At 46.2% G+C, this 21,126-nt stretch overlaps 1 protein-coding gene across 6 annotated transcripts in view; it reads right to left on the bottom strand.

Moving 5' to 3' along the window:
- Positions 1–21,126, bottom strand: part of FARP2 (FERM, ARH/RhoGEF and pleckstrin domain protein 2) — a 100,206-nt gene that overhangs the window by 37,404 nt on the left and 41,676 nt on the right. For all 6 annotated transcript variants that reach the window (XM_081052448.1, XM_081052450.1, XM_081052453.1 and 3 more), the window contains 7 exons: positions 17,123–17,227; positions 16,301–16,343; positions 15,117–15,195; positions 12,987–13,084; positions 10,673–10,787; positions 6,086–6,233; positions 1,332–1,427 (listed from right to left, as the gene is read on the bottom strand). In XM_081052448.1, coding sequence (XP_080908574.1) covers positions 1,332–1,427; positions 6,086–6,233; positions 10,673–10,787; positions 12,987–13,084; positions 15,117–15,195; positions 16,301–16,343; positions 17,123–17,227 — 684 coding nt within the window. The remainder of the gene's footprint in view (positions 1–1,331; positions 1,428–6,085; positions 6,234–10,672; positions 10,788–12,986; positions 13,085–15,116; positions 15,196–16,300; positions 16,344–17,122; positions 17,228–21,126) is intronic.

The following is a 21,126-nucleotide window of genomic DNA, read 5'->3' as shown; positions in this document are numbered from 1 at the left end:
GAATGACTAGAATACTCTGGCTCCTGTAATTAGTCTTAAAAACCTAAGTGTTTAGGGGTATAAAATATAACTTTGCAAGTGCAGCTACAGACACAGCTCTGAATTTTGAAATGTTAGGCTATTCCAATTAATAGCTGCTTTGGGCAGCGATTCTGTTCTTTCCACATCTTACAGAGTAACTGTCCGAAACAGAGAAAAAAGCAGCCTTTTACTGGCATTTTTGTATGTTTTGACATTTCTTGCACTTTCCTTTCATCCCCAGGAGAGACATTTGAATAGCAAACAAAGAAGCCATCCTTTCAGGCCTTCAGCAAAGGCCCTTGCTAATCAGTGTCTTTAGAAGCTTGGGTCAAACTTTTCTTCTGGATTGGTCTCCGCTCTTATCTCCCTCCACTCAGTGCCTGAGCCAATGTGGCCTCTTTAGCTTTCATGCTGCCCCCCACTCCCCTAACCATCTTGGCTCGGCTAATCTACTTTATTTCTGAACTTCCTTTGTACATTGGAAATGTGACAATTTGAACATCTCTGAATAGTTTGAAATACTGGCTTTTCCCCAACTATCAGATTGCATAGACATTTACCTTTTTCCAGTTTAACTCATTTCCATAAATTCATATGCAAGTATTATTTTACTGATAATCTCAAAAGAAAGGACTATTTATTTTCTGAAAATCAAGGCTCCTTCAATTAGAGCAGGGGTGTCCAAACTGTGGCCCGCGGGCCAACTGCGGCCTGCAATCCATTTTTAATTGGCCTGCAGCAAATTCCAAAAATATATTTAGTTTACTTAAATAAACGAGGTGAGGTAATATGCACTTCACCTCAAGTGAGTGGCCCAGCTGTTTGTGTATTTTACCGCATGTGACCCTTGGTAAAAAACGTTGAAAAAAGTTTGGACACCCATGGATTAGAACTAGTAGAGGGTCAATTTCTGAATCAAAGAAAGATACACGGGAATATGGGAAACGCCCCTCAGCTCTCCCTGGACAGAAGCTCCCCACTGACTTGTCATCCGGCTTTGGACCCCAGCTGACACCTTCAGTGCAGCCCCCTCACCTGGGGAACAGAGGCTGCAAGGAGCCAGGAGTCTCAGTAGCCCCCGGAGGACTGTCAGACAGGCACATTCTCAGGGCCGCCCCAGACTTGCCGAATCTGAACCCCCATGCTGCTACACCCTCACGGGGAGACCTGCTGGGCTGGCTAGGTCCTAACTAGAACTTGCCCTTAAATTCCTGTGTGCATTATGCGGAAGCAATGTGTCAAGTAATTACATCACTCAATATCTCAGCAGAGCAAATTCTAATTTAACAAATGCTCAAAATAATACCTACATGGACCTCTGGGTGGAGTTTGATCAGAAATCTTTTCCTCTTGAAGCTGAGTTTGCGGACCCTGGACCAATTGAAGGTATTAATTTTGGTGGTGCTCTGAAATTCAAGAGATGGACACTTAGGAACACATTTGTAATCTAGATAGAGGCACACACAATTTCTCATAAACTAGAGAATGTTTAAATTACATCCTTGCCAGACAACACAGCAACCCGTGTGATATTTTACAGTTATATTTGAAATGACTCTGAATTAAAATGTCACTACTTATACTAGTCTATCTGTCTTAGAAAGAGAACTTGATTTCTTCGCTAAGGCTTTATCACAAATTATTGTTAATCAACCTTAGTATCAAACATTTTTGAAGCCCACTGTTGCAAGGAGGGTGGTCAGGAAGGGCCAAGGTAGAGGCCGTGCAGGGCTGCTTTCCCAGAGCTAAGTTTCCTGAAAGGAAAGAAGGAAAGCTAGAAGGGGCCTGAGTGCTGACAGAACAAATGATGTGAGTTCCTGACACCCAACAGCGATGGGCTCACGTAGTACATGGCTCTGGGTTTCTAACTACTACTCTCCACTAACAAGACCAGGGCCCTTCATCTTCCAGGGTGAAGCAGGCAAAGTACAAAAAGAACCCAGAATCTTCTGCTGTGTAAGAAAGTGAACAAATGCTCCAAAAATGAGGGGAACATGTCATAAGGACACAGAGCCAGCTTGAAGGGACTCCCAATGGCCAAATGTGGGACAATCTAAAGATCAAACTAAATAATGACAACAAATTACCAAGTATACAATTATAAAATAAATCTACGGGTCCACAGTGATATAAAGAAACTAAACAAACGGGGAGAAGACCCTTCTAGGAGCACAAAGAAGGGAATTTACAAAGTCGTCATTTGGCAGCCATCATTTTAATCCAAGCAGGAAACAGTGGGATGGAGGTGCCCATATTTATATAGTTTCAAAGTCTCTCTCCACAAAATGTTTATTAGCTGCAAAGAATAAAAAGTAACTTTTTTTGCAGTAGAGAAGCTCCACGTTGACATCACCAGCAGCAGGACAGACGGACACCATGGGCCATGTCACAGGCCGTACCAGGCATTATCAGCACTTCTGTGATGCACCCTCCCGAGGAGCTCAGCCAGGGTCTGATCATAAATAAGTACTGGACAAGCCAGTATTATGGTCAGTTCTAGAAAATGACCGGCCTGTAACCTTCCAAAACATCCAGGTCATGAGAATGAAGGAAAGGAGGAAGCAAGTTGAAGAGACTAGGGAGACATAATGGCTGGGCACACTGTTTGATGTTAGATCGGATCTTTTGCAGTAAACAAGATGGGGTAACTGGTAAAATCTGGATGGGGGTGGGGAGGGTCTCGGGTGAAGGAGCTCTTTGTACTGCACTTGTAACTTTTCTGTAAGCTAGAAATTATTTCAACATGAAAACTTTAAATGTACTGAAATACTTTTCTGGCATTTTCTCTTCTACTCTTGATTCTCTGGTGCAAACTCGAGATGGGGACAGCAGGTAAGGAATGTCTTCCCTTCAGAGGAACTAAAAAAAAAGCAAATTGCAGGCGTAAAAAGAATGAGGCACTGAGACATGGCATAACATAGACCGACTCTGAAAACAAGGAAAGAGCCAGGCACAAAAGGCCACGTACTGTATGGGCCCATGTGAAACGTCCAGAGGAAATCCAGAAAGACAGAAAGCGGACGAGAGGTTGGTCAGGGGCTGCCGATGGCTGCATGTGGGGAGGGGAGGTGATCAAAAAGTTCTGGAATGAAACAGTGGTGATGGTTGCATAATTATGTAAATATACTAAAAATAACTAAATGTATACTTTAAAATGGTGAATTTTATGGTATGTGAATTATATCTCAATTTAAAAGATTCCTGATTTAAGAGATGTCCTCAAAGCCAAGATATACATGTCAGGGTCTAACAGAGAACTGAGCATCCTAGTTCCCCAATATGACCCAAACACTAAATTACTCTAATTTCTACTCAAAGTAAAATCTTGGAGGATTTTCAATGATGTTCTCAAAACAAACAAACAAACAAACAAACAAAAGAACACACACACAAAAAACCAAAAAACGCAAACAAAACACTCCTAACAAAATAGCAACGAAAGAGTTGTTTCTAAGTATTTGCTTGCCTTTCCAGTTTCTCTTTTGCTCAAAACAAAAAATTACAAAGGCACTTTCAATCTGGAAGTTTGTGTCTCAAGTTCTGAATTTTTTTTCTCATGTACTAACAACTTCCCCTGCTGCTTTTTGGTTCCTGCCTCTAGAATTCCTGGATATTGGACCGCCTCGAACAGTCCTGGAATTTTCTTTACTTTTCTCTCCCATCTTTCGTCCTTCATCTTTTATTCTGCTGTGTGGCGACTTCAACTTCACCTTTCAAACATTCTCGCTCTGCCAACACTGCCATGTTGCGCTCACATTTCTACAAGCCATGTTGCGCTCACATTTCTACAAGCACTTTTGATCTCCTATGTTCCTATGATCATGTCCTGCTCTTGTTTCAAGATGCAAGGTTTTCTCTTAGGTCTGTGAGGCTTTTCAGAAAATGTAACACAGTTAATACATTACATTCTACAGGTACCAAAATGAGTCCACAGTGAGGTCTCCCTCTCACCCTTTCCCAAAGTGGGCCAGCTACCATCACCTTCCTCAAGGCGACCAATGCCACCCACTTATTTTGAGTGGAATAAACAAGCAAACTACATACACAGTTTTGAATCTTTTCTCCATGTAACAATACATCTCAAAGACTGTCTCCCACATGAGGACATAGTCTCCGCATTCTTTGTACAGTCGTCCATTCCCTAATATGGATGCTCCATCGTTTATTTAACCAGCCTCTTCATGATTAAGTACCAACACTTTATTATTACAAACGAGGCTGGAATAAAAAGTTACAAGAGAAAAAGTTTCACACGTCTGATAAAGGAGTGTTCCCATTTCTCAGGAGCAACATACTTTCAAATACTCAGGAAAGAGCGTTATGTGTGTGCCTACGTGCTCGTGCACGCTTGCGTTATGGAGAGGAGAGGAAGTAAAATGCCTGTAACAGCTGAATCTGGGTAAAGGGCACAGGAGGGTCTATGTGTCATCCTAATTTTTACCGTTCTGTAAGTTTGCAAGTCCTTCAGAGAGGAGGCTCTACAATGTTGGCTGGCAGCTGTGGCTGGCATCTGTGGGGTTTCTGGAAGGCTGGACAGATTCTCCAGAGCGCAGCCACCTGCCTCACAGATGGCATCCTGCTAGCGTTCAGCTCGCAAGCTTTCCCCTTAACCCCCAGTGGGGGCTCAGTGAGACACCTCATCTCTACCTTCTGAGCTGCACTCTGGAGAGGAAGACCCCTGCCCCCTGCCAGGGCCGGGAGGGGCTGCGATCGTTCCTCGCACGGACCCAGGGACGAACGTAGGTTTCCGTCTCCGGTCCCAGCCTGCCCACTGCCAGAGGTGCCACTCCCTGCTCCTGGGGACACCATGGCCCACTCCCTGGCTTTCCCACTGCAGGTCACTGCATTTCAGTCTTTCCCACCTGTATACCTATTTCCTGGCTTCTAAACTTTTGCTGATATTCTTTACCTCCTATGGTTTCCTTTTCTGGTCTTGGTTCTTACTGATTTAAACTTGAAAAGAAAAACAATTTGCTGTTGTTTTGGTGGAGGTCTTGAGGGAGTAGAAATAAATTCAATCAGCTATCTCTAATTTGAAGTCTCTAAGTCCTTGCTTTTACAACTCACTCCAGCCATAAATTATGAAAAACATGACAACAGCTGGACTCAGGTGGACATTTGACTGGCGTGTCATGCAATGCAGGAACGATGACACAGAGTGGGCAGGGCCTCTGCCATGGCATGTACTCTTCTCTTGTCACGTTTAGTACAGCACATAGCACAATTACCATTCTAAATTCAAAATTAAGTTATTTTCTGACAGGACACTGCAATTTGACGGGCAAAGAAAAAGAAAACAAGTGTGCTTGATTAGGGAGCCCAAAGACCCGCCATTCAGGTAACCACAGGCAAAAAGGAGCCACAGAGGGAAGAGCTGCCAGTGCAGGTTCCCCAGGAGCAGGCCTCAGACCGCTGCATTCAACCAGAGGTACACAATTTACACAGGCCAGTGACTGGGGAGCGCCCAAGGGGCACAGCCGGAGGTGGACAGTTACCTGGTGGGTAAGTGGGTCGGGGAGCCTGCGCTCCAGGAGTTGTCAGACCCGGCAACACCACAAACCCCAGTACACACATACTTACCTGCAAACAGAACTCAGTGGCCATTTATGTAACTATCTCCTTATCTAAGCACAACTAATACAAAATTCCCTGAGGCCACACTGAACGTTCCCACAGGCAGCACCCTCAGATATTTTCTAATCTGTTCCATCTCATTCACTTAAATGACGCCCGTGACCCACTGCGAGACCTCACAGAGCAGCAGGCCCAGCCGAGGCATGGAGACTGCTCCAGGAAGGGCCAGAGTCTTGGCTTCAGGTTCTAAGGGGGCGATTGTTGGTTCAACATTAGAAGGGACAGTGGGACGTGACTAGGTGCCCTGAGGGCAATGGGCTCTGTGACAGTAAGGAGGACAAGACAACTTCTCTGCTGGGTGTGGGACCAGATCAGATGACACGTAAGGCTCCAAGTCCAAGACCTTATTCATCAGAACAAGAATTTCCCAGTGTAGGTAAGCACCCCCAGCTGGCCGCAGCGCGCATGGCTGCCGCTCCCCGCCGCCTACCTGGAACACGAGGACACCCATGTGGGAAACCGCCAGGTTAATCTTGGCTCCCTCCCTGTCGGAAGCCTTGTGAAACCTGATGCCGTACATTTCCAACTTTCGGGCAACTTCGAGCACCTGGAAATCGGACTCAGCAGGCGTCTGGCCCCTGTGATAAAAGACAGCATGATCACAGCACTGAAGACAATTCTGTTTCTGAAAGAGCCAAACATATACTGAAGTGATCAGGAAAACAGGGTTAAAAAAATCAGCAAAAGGGCTTAGCTTCTCCGCGGTCGATTGTCCGCAGTGACTTGATCTACTTCAAACACAACAGACCGCAATGCAGACCAGAGACACGTGCCCCCTTCCTTCTGCTCTGTAGTCTATTCCCACGGGGTAGGGTGTTTGCTTTGCATTCACTAGGCACTCAGGGAAAGTGTGCAAACACGACACACGGAGGCAAATTTAAACAGAGGAACTACCATAGGTAACACGAGCAGCTCACTGAACCCATTTCAATCCTTTAAAAAAGTACTTTTATGATGTACAGTCTAACCATCAAGGATACACTTCTATGTGAAGGAAATTATAAAACTGAATAAAAGAATCACCAGCAGAACAACTGGTTTTTACGCACGTCCAGGTCCCTGTGTGCCAACTGTTTCCCCAGTGCACGGTGCATGGTCATGGCCCCAGCACTTGAACATGGCCTCGCCATGCCCACCAGCCTCCAGGTGGGTGGCTGACACTTCGACAGAGGAGCACCCACGTCCCAGGCCTGAACCCTACTCGTGATGACCCGCTGACAACTCTTTTCCTTCTGACTTCCAAATGCCTGAGCTCTGGACCTTTAAGGAATAACACAACTGTGTGGGTTACGCCATTCCTGTGATCTCCATTCTTTGACTCAAATTTCCATTCTCTGATTTGACATAGATGCCTGACTACCAACTTACATTTTCATAAATCATCAACCGGAAGGGACACCAGTGGGACAGAACTGCTTTCAGGAAGCCCTGGTCTGGAGGCCTCACTGTGGGGCTGGGTGAGGAGGTTGGAAGGGCTCTGAGGTGCCTGCTGGAATTGGGAACAGTAAGGGCAATTCTGGTGACCAAGAGAGAAAAGAGAACAGTGCAGGGAAAGCCTCAACCTTCTTACGGACAGGACACCTCAGCCACCGTGAGCGATGTGGGAATGTGGATGGTGAGGCCCCTCTAATAGCGTCTCAAGGGAAAGAGGGGTTCTTGGAACCTGCAGTTCTTGGAAACTGCAGGAAGGTGACCCTTGTTACAAGCGCGGAGAAAGTGGGCCGAATCGTGTGTGTGCTCCAGTGTTGTGTGGAGGGTAGAACTGGTGAACAATGAAATTGGGTATTTAGCTGAAGAGATTTCTAAGCAAAGCATTGAAGGTGCAGCCTGGCCCCTCCTGACTTAAAAAACACGAGCGAAATGACTGAAAGACGGACTTGTTAAGCACAAAGGATGTAGAACTAAAATATCTGGAAAATTCTCAGCCTACCCATATCGCAAAAAAGGAGAACACTAAGGGTGTGGCCCAGCGACTGTGTGATAAGGAGATCAGTGTGGCCAAGCCATCTCCAGGAACTCAGGACAGGAAGAAGGAGCCTGAGGCCACCCCTCCCATCACAGGCCAGAGTACAGTGATCTGATGGGGCAGGGCTGTCCATCTAGGTCCCAAAGGACAGGCTGTCTGGAGCTGCAGGGTGACCCCAGCCTGGGAGAGCTGTGGTGGGGGTGGGGCCACGGCAGAGAGCTGCTGCAGGGCCCTCTGGAGTGACACTGTCATCCCCGAGGACCTGGAGAGCAGGGCATCGAGCCCAGGAGGATTATTCTCGGGCCTGAAGGTTTAATGTCATTTGTCCCGTTAGGTTTGGATTTGCTTGGGACCCATCCCCCTTTTCTCCCATTTCTCCCTTTGGATGGGACGACCATCCCATTGCTATATCTGGAAGCACATGACTCATCTGGTCTCACAGGTCCGGCTGGAGGGGATACAGCCTCAGGGCGAATGGCCCCTGGGGTCTCACTTGCACCTGATTTAATGAGACTTTAAGACTTGTGGGTTGTCAGGGTGAAATGAATGTAACATGCATGTGAGAAGGACATAAATTGTGGGGGATGGGGTGGAATGTTATGGATGGAATGTTTGTCCCCCCAAGTTCCTCTGCTGAGCCTAATCCCCACTGTGACGGCCTTTGGAGGCAAGTCGGTGGAGCTCTCATGAATGGGGTTAGTGCCCTTATCAAAGAGACCCCAAACAGACCTCATCCCTCCCGCTGTGTGAGGAGACAGTGAGAAGATGGCTGGCTAGGACCCAAGAAGCGGACCCCTACCAGACCCACATCTGCCAGTGCCCTGATCTTGGACTTCTGGCCTCCAAAGTGGTGATGAACAAATGTCGGTTGTTTATAAACACCCACCCCCTTGGTGATGTCTGTTCTAGCAGTCGGATGGACCGAGACACCAGCTTTTGAATCTCTTTCTGCAAACTCAAAGATCCAAAGGAAATGTGGTAAAAGTCAAGAAACGCCTCCCTTACTGTCCTGCTCAGTGATCGCAGGGTGTTTCCAGTGGGTCAGGAAGACAAGTCTAAACTATGAAGGCATTCACCGATTTAAATGAAGACACAGACTGTCTTGAAGACACCTACACAAAGAATGATGAAAAGAAATGACAGATGTACAATAAATTTCCGATGACTGTGGAAGACAAAGTTAGCACATCCGGACCACGCGAGCCGGAGACAGCCAGTCAGGCCGGGGACGCTGTGGCTCGCTCGGACAGAGTCCAGTTTGAGTCCTGTGGAAAGCTCATCACTGACTTCTCTCAATGCTTCTTCGAGTTTTTGACACATATAAACAAACAGAAGGACACACATGCACACACACACATGCATATGAACGCACATGCACACTGCACAGGCACAACCAGGCACATGCACGAACACATGCGTGCATATAAAGACACACATGCACAGACCGCCCGCCTTCCCTGAGGTGTAGCTCTTTGTTCCCTCCACAGGCAGGCTTTTCAGTGTCACCACTCCCCGTCACCATTTCCCCACCTCACTCTCACTGTTCTGGCGCCTGTGTCCACCCTGAATCTGCCTGAAGCAACCGAGGCCTACAGGCTCAGTCATGTCGCTGAGTCTGGACATGCTGTCTGGTGTTGGCCGCTTCCTGAAGCCTCCCCTGCGGTCCGTGGCCCCATGCTCCTTTCTCTGGCTGCTCATTCCCTTGACCCATGGCCTCTGTGGTGGCTCCTGCTCCACACATCCTCCCAGGCTGGTCCTCTGGGTCTGCCCTGGGCCCTGCTCTCTCTTCCATTTTCCTCCCGAGGGGAGCTTACCCTCTGCGCAACTTGGCCTCACACCTTCCAGATCCATTTATCCATTGGACACTGTTGCCTGGTGTGTGTGTGGGGAAACGTCACAGTGCAGCACCCACTACCCTTCCTCCACGTGCCTGGCCCTGTCTCTGTGTGTCTCGGCAGGAAAAACCCTGTCCCCAACTCCAGGGACAGATCCTGAACAAGTGACTGTCTCCTTTGGGCTGGCACTGGGATAGGGTTCTTGCCAGGCTGGTCCTCAGGGTCTGGCTGTGACACTTGGAGCTTCCCAGCCAGAATAAAGGCAACACTTGAGAGAAGCCAAGCCAAGGGCATCCTGGAAACGGAGCCAGAGCTCTAACGAGCCCCAGTCCCGCGGCTTCCATAAAGGTGGCCCTGGGGTACTGAACTGTGACACGGAGAGGTACCCCAAACTGTCATACCCAAAATGGAGCTCAGGCCTTGGCTCAGTGTCACCTGAAGAGGTGGTGACAACAGCACGTCACACATGGCATTGAAGGATGCCGTGCAGCCTGGCTCGCCATGGGCACTTGTACTTGCTCTACCGTGAAACCAGAGCTGTGGGTGCTGTGCTGGGCCCTCCTTCCCACCAGTCGGTCCCGCCAGCACCTTCGGCTGCTGCCCGTGACTGGAATGTCCCCCTCGGCACCCTCTCGACCCTTCTATCCTCACTGTTCCTCCCCACTGCCTGCCATTCTAGCTCATGTGTCACAAGTTACAGTGATACATGGTTTACGCAGTGCCTGCCCCGTGCCAGGCACCCCTAGGTTCTGGTAGGTGGCAGTGCGCTGGAGGAGCGCACAGCCCTAGCGGGCAGAGTGTCCCTGACTGGGAATCCTGCTCTGTGTTGCCCCCGCCACCCAGTGCAGTGACTGACACACAGGAGGCACCCAGCCGGCTGCGGAAGGTGCTGGCTTCCAGCAGAGCTCACCTCCACGATGCCACCCGGCACCTCACTGGCTCCTTCACAAGGGCCAGGCCAGCTCATCCAGAGTCCCTGCCAGGGAGGGCTCACTCCCCTTGGGGAGTTCCAGGTCACAGTCCCCAGCCCTGGCTCCGCCTTCTCACGGCCCCGCCCCCATCTCTCTTTAGCTCCCCCTACCACCTCCAGCACTGTCCCTCACTTCAGTCCAGAAAAACCCGACTGCCAAGTCTCAAGCAACCGAAGAGGCGCCCTGAGCTCTCCGAGGGCCACCTCTGCCATTCGCAGCCAATTCTGACTGACTCACTGACTCACGTGTGCTTCCGATGGAATTCTAGTATCTTCTCCACAGAGCGCTCCTGATGGGGCAAGTATGTATGAGCTCGGAGGTGCTCGCGATCCTGGGCTGCGTCGTAATCTCCGATTTCCGCTGAGATAAGTCAGTAAGTTTAATTTTTAAATAAAGCAAAATACAAATGTTTGTACATGCAAATACACAAATTACAAGTAGAAAAAATTATCCTAAATCTGTACTAAATTATATATCCTTAAATAAACAGGAATTTATATTCGATTTTTCCAAATATTTTATCTTATTAAAGGCAAATAAACAGCAGCTAAGGAGAATGCTTTGGGTTTTGAAGAACAAACACGCAGCTTAGGGACTCTGGAGGCAAACGGCCACGTGACTGAGTGTCTGGGTTTTAAACCACACTTTATCCACAAGTTGTGCCGAGACTATCATGACCAGGATAATAAATAGTTCCTCCTTCAGGGCCTCTCAAATTCTTAAGGAACAATGTCTCTAATTTCATGTATTTTCAGGCTATAAATGTTTTAAAAATAGTAGTTAAAGCCCCATAATATTAAGCAGTATACTTTTTTTTGTTTCAAGACAATTTCAAATTCACAGAAAGGTTGCATGCATAGCATCCCACTTTAGTATGAATTTTCTACCAACCAGGACATCCTCACTCATAAGTACAGCACAACCACCCAGATCAGGACAGGACAGTGATCTGCAGTGACACCCGAGCCTCAGCCCCTATCTATGTTTCACCGACTGTTTGTCTTTTACGGCAAAAGGCCCAGTTTATAATTGTACGTTGTATTTGGCTGTCCTGTCTCTAGCATCCTTCAATCTAGGCAGCACCCTTCAAAGGTGAAAATCAGAGTCGGGCAAGTTGTTATAATATAACTAAGCTGTACACAGAGCAAGTACCTGAGAAGACTTAAGGTCAAATAAAAAATAACTACTGTATTTTGCCATGTATAATGTGCTCCCATGTATAATGTGCACCCATATTTTTGGCCCAAACTTTGTTTTAATTCCTCCCCTCTTTTTCTGCCTCCCCCCCACACTCCTGTTTAAGCCGCTGTTTCTCAGTCTAGTTGTGTAGGACGCAGCTCCCTGGCCCATGCTGGTGTTATGAGCCTTGCGTGCCCCCGGCAGTCGGCTGTCGCTCAGCTACTCACAGACGCTCACAGCCACTCACGCTGGCCACCGGCCGCTCCTGACAGCACACGGTAGCCCACGGCAGCACACAGCAGCCCAGATCCAGGGAGAGCCGTTGTTCACAATCTTAGCTGTAGAGGGCACAGCTCACTGGCCCCTGGGGGAATCGAACCTGTGACCTCAGCATTAGGAGCATGGCGCTCCAACCACCTGAGCCACCGGGCCGGCCCTCGTTTTAATTTTTTAATTCAAATTTTTATTTCTTTATATTTAGGTACTTGTTTTTTGTATTAGATAGCAATTTTAGCATTTATTTATTTATGATTGTACTGTTAACTTATAAGCATAAATAAAAGAATTAAAAACATTTATATAGATATAGAATTATACTACCCATGTATAATGTGTATCCTTACTTTTCCCTCACAAATTTGGGCAAAAAAGTGCACATTATACACGGCAAAACATTGTAAGTCACTTTGAAAACTTATCTCAATGAGGGTCAACAAGCCCCATGGCGTAGGATGGCAAACCACTGATAAAATTTGTTATCTGAAAGCATGTCAGGGGAAGAACCCAGTAAATTGCAAACTAACCCATACACTTATTAATTCCTAAACTTTCTGAAACTTCCTGCATTCCAAGTTCAGAAACATTCATTCTGTGGCAGGAACGGGGCCTCGCATGTGGGCCGGAGCAGTGTGGATGTCTCCTTCCTTCTATCGCGCCAGCTGGCCAAGCACACACCTCTTGTCAGAACCTCTCCTTATATTTCTCCTCGTTTATCTTTGAAGCAACTATGGTTCTTCACAGACTTCCGAACTATCTCATGCTCTGTGCAACATACTAAGAAACGTTCACTTTTCCCTCAGGGGTTAACGCCTAACTTGTCACCAGAGGGGCCATGATGGTCACCCCAAAAAGGCCTCTTTCTGGGGTGCTGAGAGTCCAAGTCTGGCTCATACTCTGAAGAGGTTTGCAGTACAACGCACGAAGGAGCAAATGTGAGAGGCCCCGCCTGGGCCTCATGCCTGTCTCCTAGTGCACACTGTTTGCCTCCAGGAGTCCCACGTGTAGAAGTCAGTCTTCAGCTTATCAACACATGTGCAACCTGCCACGCCCGCCCACACACCCATCACACACGCCTCGCTGGGACCCGGAGACACTACTAACACTGCAGAAGGTGGGAAGTAAGGAGGGCCGCCGTGGTGTCTGTGCAGCTCAGACGCTCTTCCAGGAGGTCTCTCTTAAGTTGCAGGGCAAACAAGTACCTAGAAGGGAGTGCAAAACGTCAGAGAGCAACTCCAAAGGTTCTAGAACACACTCCCCTTGCACACAGCCCCAGGAAGCAGCAGCAACTGGTGACATCAGAGCAGACAGTGAGCAACGGCCAAGTGACAAGTAGCCCTTCATGAGAGCTGAGGGACACAGTGCCGGACGCAGGAGTGCTGGACGTGAACGCACATGTGCCTTCTTGGCACACCCCCCCCACAGCACTACACACCTTGGGGGAACTCACAAATCCACATTACTGCTGTTATACACACAAGTGCACTCGCAATTTTGTGTGAAAGAGCAGAAACATCCAATTAAGACACAGCGTAGAATGTGGCTAGGACATTTTTAAGCAGACTGATACCATCTGGTCTTGGCTAGCATCTGAGGAACAGGCACTCCTGAATACCACCAGTGGGGGTGTAAGTAGAGAAGGCACTTTGAAAATATTTATATATTCCTTTATTCCATCAACAAATAACTACTGAGCACATATTATGTTCTAGGCACCGTTCTTGGATCTGGAAACACGATGGTGAACAAGACTCTCTCTCCCCTTGTTGGAATTTACACTCTAGTGCAAACTGTTCAACTTTACTGTATTCTCTTAAAATTTACATGTGCAAAGCCTGCAACTCAGCGATTCCACTTCTACGGCTTTTCCCTCCAGAGGAATTTCCAGAGCTCACACAGATGTGTGGACAAGGGTGTTTATTTGCAGCATCATAAGAGAAAACTGGAAATAACCCACACATGCATGAACACGAGGATGGGCACAGCCACATGTACACTAATACGGAACAATGCCACAGTCTGCTAGGGGCACGTGGGTAAAAACCAACCGAGCTGTAGTTCCGTGTGCACAGTCTGACACTGCTCGTGACACAACAGTCTCTTTAAAGCCTTAGGTCGACTTGTGCTCTGCTGTGAATTCACCTGGAAGACACTCCCGTTAGCTTCTGAGAGAGTGAGCGGCAGGCAGTGAAGGGAATGTTCTCCAGTGCACAGCTTTATGTTAACATTTTTCTTCTCTTACCACAAACGTGTATTGTTTAATAAATAAAAAAAAGGACCTTCTGCACAAACATGGCTTTGGCTTAGGGCCCAGAATTTAGTTACTTTCTAGTTACTCATCATTTTCCAGGTACATATAAGTTATTCCCTCAAAACGGATTTTTTGGTGAATGTCAGGTTATTCATATGCAATTAAGTCCTGTGTTCGCTCTACAAACACTTTGGCCACTTTGGGGGTCATTTCCTCACCTGTCAAATAAAGAGCTGAACGACTGTAATCTCAACATTTCTTCCCAGCTGACAGTCTATGGTTTTGTGATGGTAAATGACCTGCAAAACCCCTGGAAAGAGAGGCTCCTAGGACACCTAGGCTACAGGCATGAGTCCATGTTTCATGAGGAAGGCCTGACAGCCTGTTACTCCTACACCATCACGTTCCACTTCATTTCACATCTGACCTGTTGCTTTATTCTTCGTTACAAAATTGGTACAGAAAAGACAAGGAAAAAAAACCTTCCACAATCCCATTTCCCAGAAGAAACAACTGTAAACATTTTCTTTCAATCACTTCTGCAAAGAACCAATCTTGAATTCAAGAGCAGCACAAAGAAAACCACAGGAAGTTTCTGCCCACCCACATTTGGTACTTCTCCCGAATAAGTGTATTTTGTTGACAAGGAAGTAAATATACAGGCAAAATTCCTAAGAATTTTATGCACATGTATAAATCTATGCCCATTTGGGGATGTCTGTTCAGCCGAACCCTAATATCCCATTTTTTATTCTCAAATTTGTATCACACACCTTTCTTCCAAGTCCTATTCGCATTTGTGTTTGTGCAAGGGTTAATTGCCAAAATGCTTTAACTTTTAACGATGACACACTGATTACAGTTTTTATGTGCATCGTGGGCTCATTCATTCTTTGAATAAATGTACCCTGAGCACTTGCGGGAAACACAGGTGAATTCAAGGCCCCGCTGAGATAGGCTGCAGTTCAGAATAGGCTCTTTACCGTGTGTATTCTTCTTGCAACTGACCCGGATCAGGTGGGAAAAATTTCACCGCTAGGCGAAGCACTGCATTCTTTGGCCCTATAAAAAGGAAAAATTTAAACTTCACAAATAAGGTCAATCTCTGATTTGCTTTCATCCCACATATGGTGTGGCTGAGCTAGTGCTTTCAAGTGGACTGTTAAAGAGAATCTTTTCAAATGAGATATTAAGGAATTTCCTATACACGATATTGAGTCCCAAATACCAGTCATATATATAAAAGAAAAAGTTTAAATCTTTTGTGTTTAGCAGAGATTACTTAAGGAAACCCTAAAAACAGGTGGGAAACTGCACATTAAATTTTGAAATATATTCTTATTTATATTTTAGAATTAAAAATATGATAAAAAAAGTTAGAGTGTTCACGTGATTAACAGTAATAATTAAAAAATTATTTTTAAAATTCTTATATACTTCACTGAAAGAAAAATCATCACTCGCTATATTGATCTAGGACAACCTGATTACCGTAAAGAAAAAAAACATAAATTAGCTCATCTGAATATCTTAGCTTTATTGAAAGTTTCTAATAACACAACCATGTAATTTGCACCAAAAGAAAAGAGGAGCAGTTTTGCTAACATGCTATGGCGACCTAAACAGCCATAGCTTACCAGTGAATAACGAAGTTACTTCTTTTTCTCCTTAGTTTAGGACCAAAAAAGTTTCAGGTGAATTCATACTAGACATTTCATCCCTTACAATTAATTACGTAAGAACACGGAAGCATTACTATATGCCTTAATTTTTAAACTGTAATAGAGACTAACAAAAACAATTATGTTTATAATTACAGAACAGTATTAACTATTTTGTTCAAAATGCCAATTAAAGGAAGAACCTCAATGTCTTTTCATAGCTTAGAGAGAAATCGCATACTTGTTTTTGCATATTGGTCACATAAAGTGATACCAAGAAGCATGTCCTATTACTTTCAGACTCAAGGCAAGTAACCGGGAACCGAGAGAAAGTACCGCCCACCCCACATCTATTATATTTAAACAGCACAGTAACTTCCAGGTTCCCTGCTGCCAGCGCTCACTGCACTGCCATCCAGAGCTGTGAAGTGAACATCGGACATGCCCTGAATTAGGAAAGAATCTTAAATGAAGAGAATTTTAAAGAGTTAAAGAAAAGCACTTACTTCGTACTTGCCTAATGATGGGTTTCATAGGTTCGAGCCAAATCTAAAGAGCATGTAAGAAAAGAGAACAAATCCATTATGTGATTTCTCCATTTGGTATGTTACAAAACACAAAAACATAGGAGAGACGTGTAGACAGCGATATTGTGGCTCTCCTGTGCACACCCCAGCCCAGTCCTGGCAGAACAAACTGAGGCTTCGCAGCGCCTGCTCTGAGACACTGGGCTACACGGGCACCTCCCAGGTCACAGGATGATGGTGCTCCACGCGCAGAACGGGCCTCTCAATTATCTGGGATGCCGGTGAAGGCCAAACAAACACTGCATGCACTCTGCATCCACCAACAAATTGAAGAGAAGCCCACTATGAAACGGAGTGGCCAGCGCTCCACTGTGCTTTTCAAACTAAGCGGTTGATTGTGGTTTCTGTAAAACAGTTCCACCAATATTAATAAATATCAGAGCTCTGCACCTCTAAAGATTCACCTGTTAAATGAAATGAAGCACAACCAGTTTGGTAAAACGTTTTGCTCGAAATCCACTACAAAATGATTCTCACGCAGTCTGTGCACATGGAGAGAGGGTTCCTTGCACGTGTGCAGGCAGATGGAACCAATTTAGAGAGGATGCGAGCAGGTTCAGGTCACAGGCAAACACAGTCCCTGCAGCTGGACTGTCCTAGTACAGCTGTGACAGTAAGGACTTGCAGTGACCAGATATCTTGCTTATGTCACTACAGTAGGTCCTCTGTGACCCATGTGTGCCACGAGCACTTAACGACACACCTGGAGCCTCTTCCCGAAGGCGGACGAGAAGCACGTACCCAGGAGGATGGAACGTTCTGGAACTCCAGCCCAAAGTAGTCGTACTCCATCAGATTCAGATGCTTCCACACTTGTGTCAGTAACACCTGGCCATCAGATTTCGGCTGTGGTGACAGGTGAGAAAAAGCATGAAAAGGATTATATGACTTTAAAGGACAACTGATGCAGAGTGGCACACAGCGACTCCCACACGATGACACCATGACATCTCATTCCCGCTTCATTTCACCTTCCAGGACGGCTTACAAACCATCGCACAGCAAGCGCAGCAAACAAATGAGCCTAGGACTTTGTGCTCAGAAACTGACACCAAAATAAAGCTGAAACATTCCTTCCATTTCACACTCCCAGTGTCTTCTGTAACTTTCAGCTACAGAAACCATTTTCGGCCTCAGTAATAAACATTTTATCAAATTCTGATATTTACTAAATAGGTGGGTCTCATAGCCCATGTTTACATAAGATCCCAATGAATGACTTATTATTTGGTAACATTTCACATTAGTGACAACAGCACAGACTAGTCTCAAATGAGGTGGGGCAACCAGCTCTTCATTTAGAAGAAAAATGAAGTCTGATCCCTGGTTCACACTGGCCCCAAAAAGAAATTTAGTGGACTAAATACTAGACTAAAACAGAATATTTCTACAATCTTGGGGTAAGTAAAGTCTTCCTAAGCACAGCACAAAGGAAAAACTGAGAGATTCAATTAAATAATAATGAAAAACTTCTGAATAGAAAGACACTGAACAAAGTTACAATCTAGAATCATACTGAAAAAAAAGATAATTTCTCTCTCAGACTGCTCTTATGAATCAGGTGAAGAAATACAAATGGCTGTTAGGCATACAGAAATAAATGAAATAAAGCCCTCTAGTAATAAATGAAATGAAATGGTGAGATACCCTTTTTCAAACACCAAAGAGGATTAGAAGGATGATGACGGTGACAGTGGTGTGGCCGTACGGTGACAACCACATCCACACACCGCCGGGAGAGGGAACACTCACATGACCTCTGGGATCATTTGAAAACACCCCAAAACTTAAAGTGTACAAATAGTTAACTGTAATTAAAATATATATATAGTCACAGGATGTAAAGTACAGCATAGGGAGTATGGTCAACGGCATGGTAACAGCCTGTACGATGTCAGAGGGGTAGTAGACTTGTTGGGGTGATCACTTTGTGAGGGCTATAAATGTCTAGTTATTATGTTGTTTTGTACACCTGAAATTAATAAAAACAAAATAAATACGCAATTCTGAACTAAAAATAAAGTGCACAAATACCTTTCTTCAGCAATTCCACTTCTAGAACTTTCTCCTACAGATATTCTCACACAACTAGACAGAGCTACACATGCAGGGGCAAACTGAGTAAAGAACTGGTAAAATAAAAAATGGTACATCCATAACTGAAAGTTATGCAACCCTTAAAAAGAACACAGAACCCCGTCTGTACTATCATAAAATAAAGTCCAAGACTAGTTTAATCAACAGAAAGAGCTTCCATGTCTCTACAGTGTATATGATTTTATCCCACTGCATAAATAATATATATATAGAAACAAGTCTGGGAGGCTGTACACCCATCTTTATTTTTATTTTTTTTTTAATTTTTTGGGGAACAGTGAGTTTCTCCAAGTCGAGTCATTGTCCTTCAGTCTAGTTGTGGAGGGCGCAGCTCAGCTCCAAGTCCAGTCCCCATTTTCAGTCTAGTTGCCGAGGGCGCAGCCCACCACCCCATGTGGGAATCAAACCGGCAACCTTGTTGTTAAGAGCACCTGCTCCAACCAAGCTAACCGGCCGCCCCACTACACTATCTTTTTTATTTACTTTTTGACAGTTTGGGCACACAGAACTTTATTTTTCAGGTTATCCCCTTACTTAATGACTTTTAACATCACTGCTTCTTCTGATGCTTTATTTTGATATTTCCATAGGCTTCTGTAACTGAGAATTTATTCAAAGTAAGACAAGTTTTCTACAGGTTAGTAATTCTTTTCAAAGCACATATTTCAAGATGTAGACCCACATCTTTCTCGAGACTCCAGAAGATGGAATATTTTGAAGCAAGAGACACAGTAGAATGGGTCGTTTCCCAATGCTACAGGTTGCATTTGCAGGACAGAATCTCTGGCTCTATGTTAGAATCAAACACCTGAGGATATTTTGAGTCTATATTTGGAAATACCTTTCCAACACTGAAGGCTGAAATATGCTGCATACTTAATAGGCATGCCAGATGTAACAGCAGTGTCATCCGCATTTATACTGTCACCTTTGAGTTTGGGAGCAAAGATTCATGCAGCAGCAATGGCCAACCATGTGCTTCTTCTGCGTTTCTTGATGAAGTGTCCACTTTACGTTCCTCTGGACAAGTTGGGGGAAGTGCACTGAGATTTTAAATGTCGGCTGCATGGATGTGAAACAGAGGTAAGGGGTGCTCAGCCACCATCACTGTCCAGTCTGGATGTGGCAACAGCTATCGCAACTGACTATACATTTAAGGGTGTGAGCTCTACAGTGAATCCCAATGACATGCTTCCTGCTCCTCGGGATTACCAGAGGCAGCTGGGTTCAGGTGGCTTACGTGTCAGCTATAAAGCTATGATCATCCCCAGCAAGAGCACGTGTTGCAACTGAATCAACAGAAACAGTGGCTTGACCGAGGCTTGGTCATGGAGAGATGGAAGTCAATCCTCTGGCATTACAAATCAGTCAGGTGGCCCAGGAACAAGACCACGGATCGGGAAGCTCTGGAAGAGGGAGCACAGAGACTGGAAGTGGGCCCAGAGCGAGCCTGGAGGTGGAAAATACGCGGTCCATGGTCAGGGGCCACCCAGCCCAGGGATGGTCACTTCTGACTTTAAAGGGGCCATGCTCATCGGGACAGTCATCAGTATGCTCTCTTCAGCCAAAATTTTCTCAAATTGTCTTGGGATCTTCTCAAAATAGATCCAGAGCTGTATCACTATCTGGGATAGAGTTAAGGGCTCCCAGATCTGTGCACACCCATCTTTAAAGGTAACCACTGCAGAAGGACGAACAGAGGTGGGGGATGGGGACGAGGGCCTTCACTTTTATCTTATTAACTTCTGTAACGTCGGAATTTTTCATTAAAGGCATGCCAGTTTTGTAATTAAAAAATAATACATGCAAGCGGGGGAGAGGCAAATCACCATTGTCCTAAAGGGTTTACCTGACAGACTTCCTCGCTGCATGTCCAAGGAGAGTTCCCGCTCCTAAAATGAGAGCTCTTATTTGAAGGGATCCAACTGTGCCCCGCTGTAACCAAGAGAAACAGCAGGGAAGAGGAGCTACAGCGAGCTCACACAGCGAAGGCAACTTGTAAAGGACAGCAAGCCTCGTGGGTCTGTCCCACTAACACCGGCTCTTCGGAGCTCCTCTGACGTGGTCGGTGGGCACTGGAGGGGCTGCCAGCGCTCTAGTGGGCACTGGGCTCTTAGGTTCCCTTGAGGTGGGGAGCAGCTCAGAAATCGGGGAAATCCTGAAGTTTACTACAACCAACTCCTGCAAAAGCTCCACAAGCCCTGGTTATAAGACCACCCTAGAAAGTTCTCTCAAAGCCATACGCCCTCTCCATGCCTTCACCACCCTCCACCAGGCTGACCATGGCGATCCCGCCTCACTGTTCTCCCCGCTGCCAGAGCTGATCATGTCACTGCAGGACTGCAGGTGGGGTGGGGACGGGAGGTGCCACAGGCCCCGCCAGGAACACAGCAGCCCCAGCTCGGTGAGCAGAGCCATACGACACTTGGCCTTGCTTGTCCAGGGGTGGCCTGCACTCCCAGACTGCACCCTCATAGGACGATTCCCTGTCACTTCCATCTGTTGGCCTCCAACATGTCCCGGGCACCCGGTAAGGCCCCTCACCGGTGGGGCCCCGACAGCAGCCAGCTCCCCAACCACCGTCTCGCCTGGTGCTCGCGCCTGCGCTCTCAAGTTGCTGTCTACACATTTGCCTGTTTGGGCGCGTT

This window comes from Rhinolophus hipposideros (genome assembly GCF_964194185.1).
Source record: "Rhinolophus hipposideros genome assembly, chromosome: 6".
In the NCBI taxonomy this organism is placed as follows: domain Eukaryota; kingdom Metazoa; phylum Chordata; class Mammalia; order Chiroptera; family Rhinolophidae; genus Rhinolophus; species Rhinolophus hipposideros.
This window is presented reverse-complemented; position numbering and strand designations above follow the sequence as displayed.